Source organism: Centroberyx gerrardi, chromosome 8, assembly GCF_048128805.1.
Source record: "Centroberyx gerrardi isolate f3 chromosome 8, fCenGer3.hap1.cur.20231027, whole genome shotgun sequence".
NCBI classification, from domain to species: Eukaryota; Metazoa; Chordata; class Actinopteri; order Beryciformes; family Berycidae; genus Centroberyx; species Centroberyx gerrardi.
Window position 1 is genome coordinate 25,709,433 of NC_136004.1, and position 12,900 is coordinate 25,722,332.

At 42.2% G+C, this 12,900-nt stretch overlaps 1 protein-coding gene across 1 annotated transcript in view; it reads right to left on the reverse strand.

Annotated features, from left to right (window-relative positions):
* Window positions 1-1,551: 1,551 nt before the first annotated feature.
* The window catches only part of LOC139929890 (transmembrane protein 132C), a 190,800-nt gene continuing 179,451 nt past the window's right edge, over window positions 1,552-12,900 (reverse strand). Inside the window, exons 10-16 of the mRNA XM_078285377.1 lie at window positions 12,590-12,667; window positions 8,758-8,820; window positions 7,878-8,006; window positions 4,183-4,311; window positions 3,560-3,868; window positions 2,523-2,797; window positions 1,552-2,173 (exon numbers count right to left, since the gene is read on the reverse strand). Of these exons, the coding sequence (XP_078141503.1) occupies window positions 1,552-2,173; window positions 2,523-2,797; window positions 3,560-3,868; window positions 4,183-4,311; window positions 7,878-8,006; window positions 8,758-8,820; window positions 12,590-12,667 (1,605 nt within the window). The remainder of the gene's footprint in view (window positions 2,174-2,522; window positions 2,798-3,559; window positions 3,869-4,182; window positions 4,312-7,877; window positions 8,007-8,757; window positions 8,821-12,589; window positions 12,668-12,900) is intronic.

Sequence of the window (12,900 nt, forward strand, 5' to 3'; positions counted from 1 at the left end):
TATTTTGATTACCAAGAACAAACACAGTTCATGAACCCACGTCAATTCGCTAGATGTTCAAGAGTGTCACTCCATTGTCATTTGGTGTCACCTTGTATCTTAACGTCATTCGGGACGTCCCGTTCTCTCCATGTGTAACTCCTCAGGTTCTCTGGTCTGTCTTGTTGCCTACATGGTTACTGGTTTAAATAATCCTCATTATTAAGCTGTTCGGTCAGGCTTTGCAAAGCCCAAGCAGCCTCCTTGTATATAAGAGACCTCAGGCAGTCTCCCTTTTTTTTTTTTTTTTCTTTTTACATACACTATTTCTGCTGTGTATTTCAGTTCACAAACAAATGTTTCTACTGCTGTCCAATCACATACAAGGAGAGGGGCCAGGGGATGACAGGATTGGTTTCGAATACAGGGAGTAAGCCGTCATTGGCTGGAAGGTTTCAGGAAACAGGAAGTAAACCTCAAATACGGCTGATGTCCTTTCCTGTTTGTAATTGTGCAAGTGTAAATGCCTCTGTCCTGGATCCAAGGGAGAAATAGTCTTTTCTGCGACACACAGTTTTCCAATGCGCACTTTCAAAACATTCTGTTGTTCAAGGAAAGAGCAAGATTGTCCATATTCAACAGTGAACGTCAACTCCCTTTGGTGACTTTGCAAAATGCTTGCGTTAATAGTTGAGTACTTGGAATATATTTTTTTTTACATGTTTATCATATTTTACTCATGAGCAATGCCAGAAGGAGATGGGGCATTCTGATGATAGAATAGGAACAAACTGACTTTAACTTTGACGCATACTTATTCTTCAGAGAAATCAATATTTCATTACATAACCACTCGGCCACCTTGGTAGGCGAACAACAGGTTTGTGTAATAAAAGTACAGTTGTTAATAATCAATAACAGCCACAGCCAATAGTGGTGATGCACCATATGAGTAGAAAATGGTTGCAGCGTTACAACAATATTCTAAATTGGTAGACTTGGTATGTCCGGACACAATGTAAGTTCTCGCCATCCTCATTAAATTGTACAATGGCATAATATTGTTTGTCCAATAACACACCCAGAATTTAGCACAATGGTTTACAGTAAGTTCATGTCATTCATAACCAATAATATATTTTATTATTGATTATTATTACACTAATATTGTCACAATAAATAATATTCAGAACATAAAATCATACAATGTTATTTAATGTTTGCTACCATTGATTTCAGTGTGATCTAGTGATGACAGTATGTTTTCAGTAGGATAAGGGAAGCTAAATGTAAGTAGCCCCGACACTGTCTGTTCTATTTTCCTAACAAACCCCTCTCCACGCATTACATTCCCTTTCCTGTTTTTCCTCTCTCCTCTCTCCTCCTATTTCCTGTCATTTCTGTATTCAACCAATTTGCCGTCTCATTCCTTATTTCCTTTAATTTCCCTCCCATTCTCCCTCCCTTCATCCATTGCAAAGGCATTACAGGTGAGTTGTACTCATTTGTCCATCTTCCCCCTCCCGCACTCATCCTCTCCCCCTCCATCTCTGTCAGGCTCTTTTCCACCAATCACAGATTGTCTTGTAGCCTCTCCATGTAGGTTCTGATTTCCGACTGACCCAGGTCCATATCCTGACACACCCACTTGATGTCATCCTCGCTCCCGTTGGTCACCAGGACCGAGGAGTTGGTGTAAGGGCCGCCTCCACCAGAGTCATCGTTGGGCAGAACGGTGGCAAAAGACGTGAACTTGACGCGTTTGCGTTTGGCGGCTGCGACCGCAGCAGCCGCAGTGGCTCGGGGGGAATTATTCAGAGGCTCTGCTTGACCAGTGGCGTCTTTGCCACCACTGGGGATTGCTGAAAGGCACTGCCGTGGCTCGGGAACGGATCTGGGCAAGGTTTGTCCGTGAGCGATCCCCCGGTGTCCACCTGTGCCGCCGCCCATGGTGCCCATGCCTGTACCCATGCCCATCACCAAGCTGTTACCAGCCCCGTTCAGCAGGTACTTGTTCTCCTCGTATCCTCCGTCGCTCCGGTCGATGATGGTGGTGCACTCATCCGGCAGCGGGCCCTGGCACTGGTCGGAGTGGTCGGCTAAAAGGTCTGCCTCGTTGCCGAGCCACACCCAGTCGTGAGCGTGGTTCATGTTGCCTCCGGCCTCCAGCACCGGCAGCTGTTTGTGACGGTACCTGCAGAGGAAACATGGCAGTCAGTCTAGGAAGTACAATTTTGTCAATCAACTACTTTCTGTAAATACCGTTAGCCTATGCTGTTTTTTTTCTTAAAAGGACAGTGGGTAGTCCTCTTCCCTGACTAGTTGCTTCTTTATTTAGACAGTAGGAAGGCACAGAAAGGGAGACACAGGAGACAAGGTTCAGATGGGATTTGATCCTGGACCTGCAGGTTCATATGTGGGTCTACAGATAGGGTCTTAAACCACAACACCACCAATGCATAGAGACCTTGCTTTAACCTACTTCTACTGCTGAAAACCCTTCATATTATTTACCAGGACCCTCAGTTTTCACATTAGTTTACCTGAAAGCAAAGCTGACGCAGTTGATGAGGAAAACCAGTATCGCCAAACAGAATACTCCAAGCAGAGCGTACATCCCAATCTCCAGGTCCGACAAGCCTCGAGGGCTCTGGGACAGGTCGCTCTCCCCAGTCCCAGGTACCTCCACCTGGGCTGGGTAGCTGCTATAGTCCCCCGCCTGGCTGGGGCCGCCGCCCCGGCTGCTGCTGCTGCCGCCGCTGGCAGGTTTACCGCCTGAGGCACGATGGGTCACTGTGGTCTTGGTCGTCGTGCTAACCTGGAGAAAGGAGAGGAACATAGGGACAGGGTTAAAGTACAATTACACAAAGCCTTAGTTTTTTTTTTACTCCTGCTCATGTTAATTTGCAGATGTCAATAATTTGCCTCTTCTTATGTACGATTTCAAGTAACTCTAAAGGATTTTTTAGGAAATAGAGCTTTTCTTCAGCTGCAAAAACAATATGTTTTGCTTTTTTCTCAGCAATTGCAATCTGCAAGGAATGGTCTGGTAACTATTTTGTTGAGAGACGCAAGTTTTTCGTAACAATGCACTAATTTGGTTCTGCTAACATTCCCTATCTATCCATTCCACCCTCCACAGGTCTTGGGTCAGTACACTGTAATTCAATCAGATCAAAATGTACATAGAAACTATGTCTAATTTGTCTAATTTAGTATTTGTCTTTCTCAATAGGTTGGATATGAAAACCTTATTTTCTCAGTATTTGAATTTGGAAGACAGAAAAAATGCTATTTGATGGCCATTTTAATCCAAAGTGCTTTGTGTATGCACTGTGACTGCATACATTTTCAGCATGGGTTGCCCCAGTGGGAACTAAACCACTAACCCTGACAGTGTTAATGTCATGCTCTATCCATTTGGTTACACAGGACCACAGTGATGGTGTCTATGGAAGAAAATCCACTTCCTGAATTGACTGAACTGATAGTGAATTGAACGCCAGCCTTGCCCTTCAATCATTCATTCATCCATCCATCCATCCATCCATCCATTCATCCATCCATCCATCCATCCCACCTTCCTCATGGCGCTCTCCTCTCGGTCCGCCGCTGCATTGTTGTACTTCCACTCTCCTCCCTCCTTCTCTGCTTTAGTCCGTTGCTCGCTGGTGCTGTTGTCCGTCCCTCCTCCCTCCTCCTGTCCATCTCCTCCCATCACTCCTCGTTCCTCGCTCTTTACTCCAAACTTCACCATCACGTTGCCAACTCCGGACGCCAGCACGCTCTTCCTCTTGGATTTCTGGCAGGTCTCAGAGATGACCATCTCTACACGAACCAGCGCCCCCTGTCCCTCGCCCTCTGCCACTACAATTGGCCAGTGCTGCTCCTGATTGACAGCGGAGACAACATGAAGTTAAACAGACACAGCAGTGGGATTTCGTTTAGGTTGCTACCTGCAAATAGAAATCAGTTTAGATAGATTTGCATGTTGTTTAGCAATGGCTGTGCAGCTGGATTTGTGGAAGTAACTCTGTATTTACCATGAGTGTATACAATGCTTTAGATATTTTATAGTAAGGAAAATAATTATCATTTTTGTTTTGTCAACAACGGATGATGTTTGTGGCGGTATTTCTAGACAAACAACAGCTTTAGATTTAATTTATTGGTCAGACAGAGGAAGCTACTTATGGATAGTACCTGATTGGTTGTGGAGATGACACTCTCATCCAATGAGACAGCTGAGAGGAGGAAGTCCTTGGGATCATAGATGTCGAGCGGTGTCACTGAACCGTCACTGTACTGGATCCACGCACTGATCGCTGCTTCCTGGAAGAGAGCAAGAAGAAAGACTGTGGTAGCATTTGTCATTTGACTATTTATATTATCCAATGAAACCCAAGTGCATTAACAGCACTGATGTATGTAAGGAAATAGATGCAGTCTCTGTTGTTGCCCAAGTTAAAAAGTGTTATTACAGAGGGATCAAACAGGCTTTTATATCTAGCCGAAATGCATTACCAATGCCCAATGGGTGCCTGCATCATTCACGTGAGACGACACACACGATCACCCAAAATAGCACAAGGGATGGTTACATCAGATCTTGTATATTGGTAAATCGTAGGGATGGAGAGTCGACTTCAAAAGAGTTGATTCACGATTCCATCACATGGATTCTGAGAATCGATTCTACTAATAAACGGAATTAGAGTTGACTCCTGTTGACTCTAATTCTTCTTCTTCAATCTTGACTCCAATCTTGACTCCAAACTCTGGAATTGAAGAATCTAATTAATTTATCAATTGGACAGTTGCTACACAACTCGTTGAGCTAACCAGACTTTATAGAACTTTGTACCAAGTTTTGTACCATTTTGTGGTAATGTAATAAATACATTTTGTTGATTTTCATTTGGAATCAGAATCGATTTACAGTCGATTCCATCAATTCCATTACAAGGAGTCGGAATCGACTTCCAAAAAATTCTGAATCGTCCATCCCTAGTAAATCGGGTCAAAGGACTGGTCCCTCCTTGATACACCTTACTGTAAGTGCTCTAGCTTGCTGCACTAATGGGATTGTAGCTATTTTCCAAAACCTGTTTTTCTGAGAGTGTACAAAGTGAGATATTCTGCAGTGTTGGCCTTGGCAGCTTGACTGTGATCGGTTTATTGAGTGACTGCGTAGTGTGCTTCTTGGTCACAATGGAAATTAATGGCATGTTATTACTCTTGGAGCAACACACAAAGACACAAAAAAACCCAAAAAAACACAGACACACACATAAAACCTGAACACATTGTCTTGCACACACACACACACACACACACACACGTACACACACACACACACACGCACACGCACACCTTCTCTGTCTGACTTTGTCTTCTCTTTCTCCAATCTCTGTCTCTTCCCTTACAATGAAGACAAATACTCAGAAGCTGAATGTTTTTGTCAACAGTCTTCTTCTAGCTGCAGCTCTTCCATATATAACAACATCGGAGTCCAACAGAGAGGGTATTTTTCTCTGCTTGTCTTTAAGTGAACTTGCCTCACTAATTTCCCTTGATAAAACCCTTTGCTTTCTTTAATCAGAACACAGAGAAAATTGTGTAGGTAAGTAACACGGCAAAAACTCCCAACAAAGGTAATTAAGCTCCAATGTTAGGAACAACAATTTATCTCTCTTTCCCTCCCTCTCTCTATTTCTCACTTTAAATTCTCCTTTTTCCTTCTCGCCTCCTCGACTCCCTCCTCCTCCCCTCTCTTTCCCTGCCTCCTCCTTTCCCCCTGTCTTCTTACTTCTATTCTTCCTCTCTCCCTCTCTATCCTCCTCATCCGCTCAATTCTTCTCTCCTCCCTCCATTTCTTTCGCCTCTATCCTCCCTCCATCCATTCCCCAGGTAATGGGGTGATGTAGATAAAAACAGACAGATAGATAGAAAGAGAGTGGGGGGTGAACGTTTGGATAAAACGCAGGATGAAATCTCTTCTTTCATCGTAATGAGCTGCTCCTCGTCCAATTAGCCCTTGGATGGAAATTATAACCTGGGATTGTATGATAAAATAAGGAAATATGAGAGTGAGAGAGAGAGAGAGAGCGAGAGAGAGAGAGAGAGAGAGAGAGAGAGAGAGAGAGAGAGAGAGTGCGGGGATAATAGCTTGGGATAGTTTGATAAAATAACCCTTGGCAGAGTGATTAGAGAGTCAAGATTAGCTAGTAATATTGTAGCTTAGCTACTACTGTAGTAGATACTGTACAACACAAGTGTATGTGTGGGTGCAGGTGAGTGTGTGTGGTTATGTCTGCACTTTGGTGTGTGTGTGTGTATGTGTGTGTGTGAGCGTATATTTATGCATTGTGCATCTGTGTGTGAGTGAGCGAAAGCAAGCAAGACAAAATTAATGTAGGCTATGTTTGTGTGTGTGTGTGAGTGTGCATCTATGTTTTTGTATGTGAGTGAGAGAAGAAATGTGTGCTTCTGTGTGTGTGTGTGTGCGTGCGTGTGTGTGTGTGACTGTATACACATGTATGCGTTAGAAAACCACCTCTGCACTGCAGTAAACAGTTTCAGTGTCTGTGTTCCTGTGGATTATTTTAGAGTTCAGTTATTTTGGTTTTAAATTAACGGTTCCTTTTTTTTTATTTATCCAGGGAAAACTTGGTGAACCTGCATCGATCTGATGGGAGAATTTGAAATGCTTATGAAGGGCGTGGAGACGGACTCTACTGGAAACTGTCTTTGTTCTGTTTATTTTATGAACTGTAATATTTTGATGGATTTTCACTTGTGATTATTTATACTGTGTATTTACATCATTTTTATGTTGTTTGTCTGTAACTTTTATGTATGTTTTTGATACTGCTTTCTTGGCCGGGTCTCTCTTGGAAACAAGATTCCTAATCTCAGTGAGATTTACCTGGTAAAAAAAAAAGAAAAAACCAAAAATACACACTTAACTCAGTCTTCTACTGCTGGACACTGAGCAGCAACCTTCAACTCACAAGCTCACTTCTCTAACCACTAGCTCGGCGCCTCTGCTTTAGATACATAACGGCACTGGAATAAAGTAGGAGAGCTCCTTAATTAGTTAATTTAGTTAATTTCTTTACTTTTAGCTACTATATAATCACAACCACTTTCCCCTCTCTGTTCACTGATGCCTTTTCTCTTCATTCTTTATCCTTCCTTCTTTATCTTTCCTTTTTTCTCCTTCATCCCCTCCATCTTTGACTTGTAAATCTAATGATTATAATCTAATTTGATAATTGTCCCGTGTTTTACAGTTGGAGCCAATGAGAAACACAATCATAATCAATTGTAATCCAGTTAAAATTGTGTGTAAGATGGTCATCATGTTCAGCATGTTGCAGAACTGGTTAGACAGGTTTCTTAGCTGTCTCTGTGGGAGGTTTCAAGAGCTGTTCAGGTCTGATGCATCGTCAATCAACAAACTGCTGCTAAAAACTGACTGCAGACCTTTAAATGGTTCTAACTGGAGCTAAGTAGCGCTGTAGCCTGGCAGTCACAGACTCTCCTAATTGGAAACAGATTATGGGAGAGAGATAGCAGTGATATCTTAGGATGTTAGCTGCACAGAATTACTGTTTAACTTCTGTGATTACAACCTTGGGGATATTACAGCAGGAATGGAAATAGTTTGCGATATAGTCTACCTGTGTGTGTGTGTGTGTGTGTGTGTGTGTGTCTGTGTGTGCGTTGTGGCACACCTGAATGCATCTACGTGTCTATGTTTGGTTATCATCTGTGTCTGCATGTGCAAGTTACATTCAAGTCCAATAATTACAACCTTGGGGATATAATATATAGCAGAGATGGAGATGTGGTTGTGTGTGTGTGTGTGTGTGTGTGTGTGTGTGTGTGTCTACCTGTTTGGGTGTGTGTAGCAGGTCTGTGGCAGTAGTAGTTAGCTGTATCGCCTGGTTATTCCCAGGACTTGCTGTCATACTGAGGGACAGAGACGCGACCAGCTGGACTCCCAGATCTGTGATGGTCACCTGGACAGACAAGAGACAGCGGTTAAAACAACAACAAAAACATAAAAATCATCCATTTATATTATACATGACATTACATACATTATTTATATATATTTGTATCTATCAGTACTCTCTCTATCTTTTAGTGCTCCAAAGACTGCGATGGTCACTAACAGATGTAGCCATTGTAGTGCTGATCCCAAAGAGGAACTGCTTAGAAAAATCAAGCTTTTCTCTCTTTTCAGCCGCTGGACGGTACAAGAAATGTTACAATATACTAAACTGATTCTACTGTATGGAGATAAAGACATAATCTGACATCAGTATTAATGCAAAATAGATGTTGGACAAATAAGATAAGAGATGAGATGAAATTAGCGTGTACAGCAGCAAATAGTACGAGGTTACAGCAGGAAAAATAGACTTAAAATAGGAACATAGCAAAATGATTGGCATTTAAAGATTCACAACTGAATATTTCAGCACTATGAACATGCTATATAGAAATGTTTGATGTATGCACTATATGCACTTTTGTAAGATACATGTTATACAACTGTCATTTCTAGGTTATTACATTTTTATTCCAATACCTGACTACATTGTATTATAGCCTAATAATATATCATTTTATTGTCCGTAATGGGATCACTGACCTGCAGCATGACATATTTCACAATACATAATCATAATACATGGAGATAAAATGCACCAGTATCCATAATACATAAAATCGAGCCATGTATATTATTTTGTGATCATTTTTTACCTTGTCATCCAACACAGTCACAGTCTTCTCTGCCAGGATGGAGTCGGACAGCGGGGACAGGACCTGCAGCGACAGAGGGAATGAAAAAGAAAACACAAATAGTTACAAAACAACATTTTAATTCTAACTAGGAGTAGAAAGTCATTCGTTTAAGAAAAAGTCTTATTTTTCATCAGCTGGCAGCATTGTCATGTAAAGTGAGCTTTGACAATTGAATTCACTGTGACACACCGGTGAAAATGATGATCGTGCGAGCTGCATGCTACTCGACCACGATGAGCTGCTAAACGTTGAAGAGTGTAATTCCAAAACACTTCATAGCTATTTGGAAAATATTTTGCTGCCTGAAATGAACTAGTTTGTATTTTAAAATAAAACATATTATTCTATTCTCGAGAACAAAAGAATATTTTCTGAGCAAAGGTTTTGAGACGACACATAATATTAATAGTAACCCAAATCGTGCTTTACTTTTTCTTTTAAGCAATCGTTTTTTCAGAGTAAGTGTCAGTTTTTACCGATGTGCGATATCTATATCGGTAAGCACAAATCCAGAAACAGAAACTCAGATAATAATAATAATAATAAAAAAACCCATGATGCTTTAACACGCTGCACATTAAAAGCCTCGTTAACGCTCAGAAACACAGTGAGGGAGTGTGAGGCTCTTGTTCTTGTCACAGAGGTTATTGCCTTAAGTTGATAGGAAAGTGTTTTACATTGACAGTGGAGCAGTGAGAGTTGGTTAACACTGCTGTGCTTTGGGCCACAAAGACTGACAGTATCGGTTAGAACTAGGAATCTAACACACACACACACACACACACACACACACAACATACTACACACATATACACACAAGCTGTAGATCTAGTAAACTGACACTAATAGTTATGTCTACATTGTAAACATAGTGTCATGTTTGCTCTAACACACACATGCACGCATGCACACACACGTACAGACACACACACACACACACACAGGCCCGTAAAAGCTGACAGTATGGGTTTTGTCTGTGTGAAGACAATGCCGGTTCGAAAACACTGCTGCTGTCACTTCACATCACTGACACAATCCAACACACGTTAAGTAGTGGAGTACTACACACACACATGCACACACACACACACACACCCACACACACAGTTCCCTTCTGCCTTCCAGCTGTGCTTCAATGTGTCAGCATTCAACTAAGACAACTTAGCCCAAACAAAACACAAGGCCAAAACAGAGTGGAAGTAAAAGAGAGTGAATGAGAGAGAGAGAGAGAGAGAGAGAGAGAGAGAGAGAGAGAGAGTGTGTGTGTGTATGTGTGGCAGTAGGAGAGGGAGACTATGAGTGTAAGTGAGAGACGGCGTGCAAGAGAGAAAGAAGAGAATAGAGTAAGTGTCAGAGAGAAAGAGAGAGAGAGAGACAGTGACGGATAGAGGAGGACAGAAAGAGAGAGAGCAAAGTAGTTTGGGGTACAGAGAGAGAGAGAGAGAGAGAGAGAGAGAGAGATTAGGAGCCCTGTGTTGTAGTGCTACTCCGCCCGGCGACAAGAGGACAGGCAGATCTGATTGGTGTACAAAGAAACTCTCTCAACGAACATGTCGGGGCGTCACACTCAATCCCACCGTCGGCGCGGTAACAAAATGCAATGATTGACGGCTCTGGGATTGCTCTCCAAGATAGACAGAGAATAAGATGAGAAGAAAGAGAGACTGGGGGAAAAGGAGAGGGAGAGAGGGAGAAGGGGAAGAGAGAGGAGGCGAGAGTGGGGGAGACGGTGGTGGGGGGTAAAATTGAAATGTCAAACTATCAAACGACGGCTGTCGGCTCTGGCATCTCGATGGGAATGCTGGGTAAATTCTCTCTCCTGGCTCCCAAACAGCACACAGCTGTCTGTGTTTTCTGTGTGTGTGTGTGTGTGTGTGTGCGTGTGTGTGTGTGTGTGTGTGTGTGCGTGCGTGCGTGCAGCAGTCCCCAGTTGGAGGGATGCAAACACATAGCCAGCTGTTCCCCCAAATCCCCAAGATATTCTCCCTTATTGCCCTAAAGTCACCCCCAGCCAACTTCTAACACACACACACACACACACACACACACACACACACACACACACACACACATTCCAGTCAGTCAGGCAGTCATGTAGATGACAGAACATAGAATTAAATCTAACATAACTTTAAGCAATGCAATCCTGCACAACAAAATGTTAAATATCGCTACATGAAAGATTAGAACAGAGCAGAGCTAGACTTAAGACAATAGAACAGAATAGAACAGAATAGAACAGAATAGAACAGAATAGAATAGAATAGAATAGAAAAGAATAGAATAGAATAGAATAAGACAGCACAGAATAGAATAGCATAGGAGAGCATAGGATAGAATAGAACGGAATTGACTTCATAGGAGAGTTAAAAATAGAATAGAGTAAAATAGTACAGGACAGGGCAGAGTAGAATAAAACAGAATAGAATAGAATAGAAACTGTATCGACTAGGGCTAAAATATATTTTGCTATATTTTTCTTTACAACAGGACACCAGTATGAATGACAGTATAGGACTGTCTCCGCTTTCCCAGTTAATCACAATGGTGATTAAATGTGTGTGTGTATGTGTGTGTGTGTGTGTGTGTGTGTGTGTGTGTGTGTGTGTGTGTGTGTGTGTGTGTGTGTGTGTGTGTGTGGATAATGCATGAACATCACACTGAGATGACGGGGCCAAATCCGACAGTTAATTGTGGCGCTAAAGAGCTAGCAGGAGAGGCTTATGGCTGGAAGAGAGGGAGGAAGGAGAGAGAGAGAGAGAGAGAGAGAGAGAGAGAGACTGCTGGGCTCTTTGCAAATACCTAGAGAAGTTTATGGCTGAATGAGAGAGAGGAGAGACAAAAAGAGAGAGAAAAGGAGTGTGTATGTACATAGCTGGAGTGCTTACGGCTGCACTGTGAGTTGCCAAACGACTTTGCACTTCACATAATCAGACATCCTGAACCCTCCATCACTGGAATAGTTGTCCAACAAGTGATTGATACATCAGCGCTGTTGAAACCAGTGCTTGCATTTTCTAAATACTTAAAAATGTGTTCCAGGAGTTGATTGCAGGATGTTGTATTTAGCAAGTGTTTTACCAGCGGTCCTCAACCGTTTCAGCTTATGATTGTTACTTTTTTTTTTCAGGCTGTTTCACTTGATTAAGGAGTGGAAAAGGCCCAGTGGCTGAAAAATTTGAATTTCACACCCTTAAAAACCACAATAATAATTGGCCTATTCAAAATATATTTCTTTCTGACTTCATAAAATCATGTCACAAAATCATCTTGTGACCCACTGGGGGGCCCAGACTTTAGACTTTAGATTAAGAACCAATATCTTAGACTTTGATGGGACTACTTTCTTAGTGAGATTAGTTCAAAGCTGCACTGGGCAATTTCACATAACCCCGGCCTCAAATGGCAGTGAGAGGTAGCTTTTTAAATTTTTCAATAGTCAATAGACAGTTTTGTTTTTTTTGCAAGCTTTGATATTGATGGATTAGTTTCCCACCAGCGTCCTCACCCAACACCACAAATTAATTTGGGCAAAAAGAGCAAATCTGTGGCATCTCACCTATAGGGAGGATGGGGTGCTATTATCTCTTGCAGCCCCAGTTTGTCATTAAGGCTGTTAAAATAGAAGTATTTTTACACAGATATCTCTTGCCTAGTGCAGCTTTAAACTATAATAGAAGACTGACAGAAGGGAATATATTACATGAGAATAGAATAGACCACCTGCATACTGAAGAAGAGAAGAGAAGAGAAGAGAAGGATAGAACAGAACAGATCGTATATACAGTACCTGTATAGTGGTGATGCCCAGGTCCCGTCCCATCAGGATTCGTCCATCTATCAGTCTGGCGATGCGAGGATCCTCTACCTGTGGACCAGGGAGACGGCTGTCAGTCACTTACAGCAGGTTAGTTCTTCTATACGGACCAGTGGCTCTCCACCTGGGGGTCGGGACGCCCCAGTGGACCGTGAGATGATTTGGGGGGGTCCCGAGACAATTTACGGAATGAGAAAGTATGATATAATGTACAAATTATCATGTTTCTAATCGGAAATAAATGCCTTCTTCTTGTGAGATAATGAACATTATTCAGCCTCTTG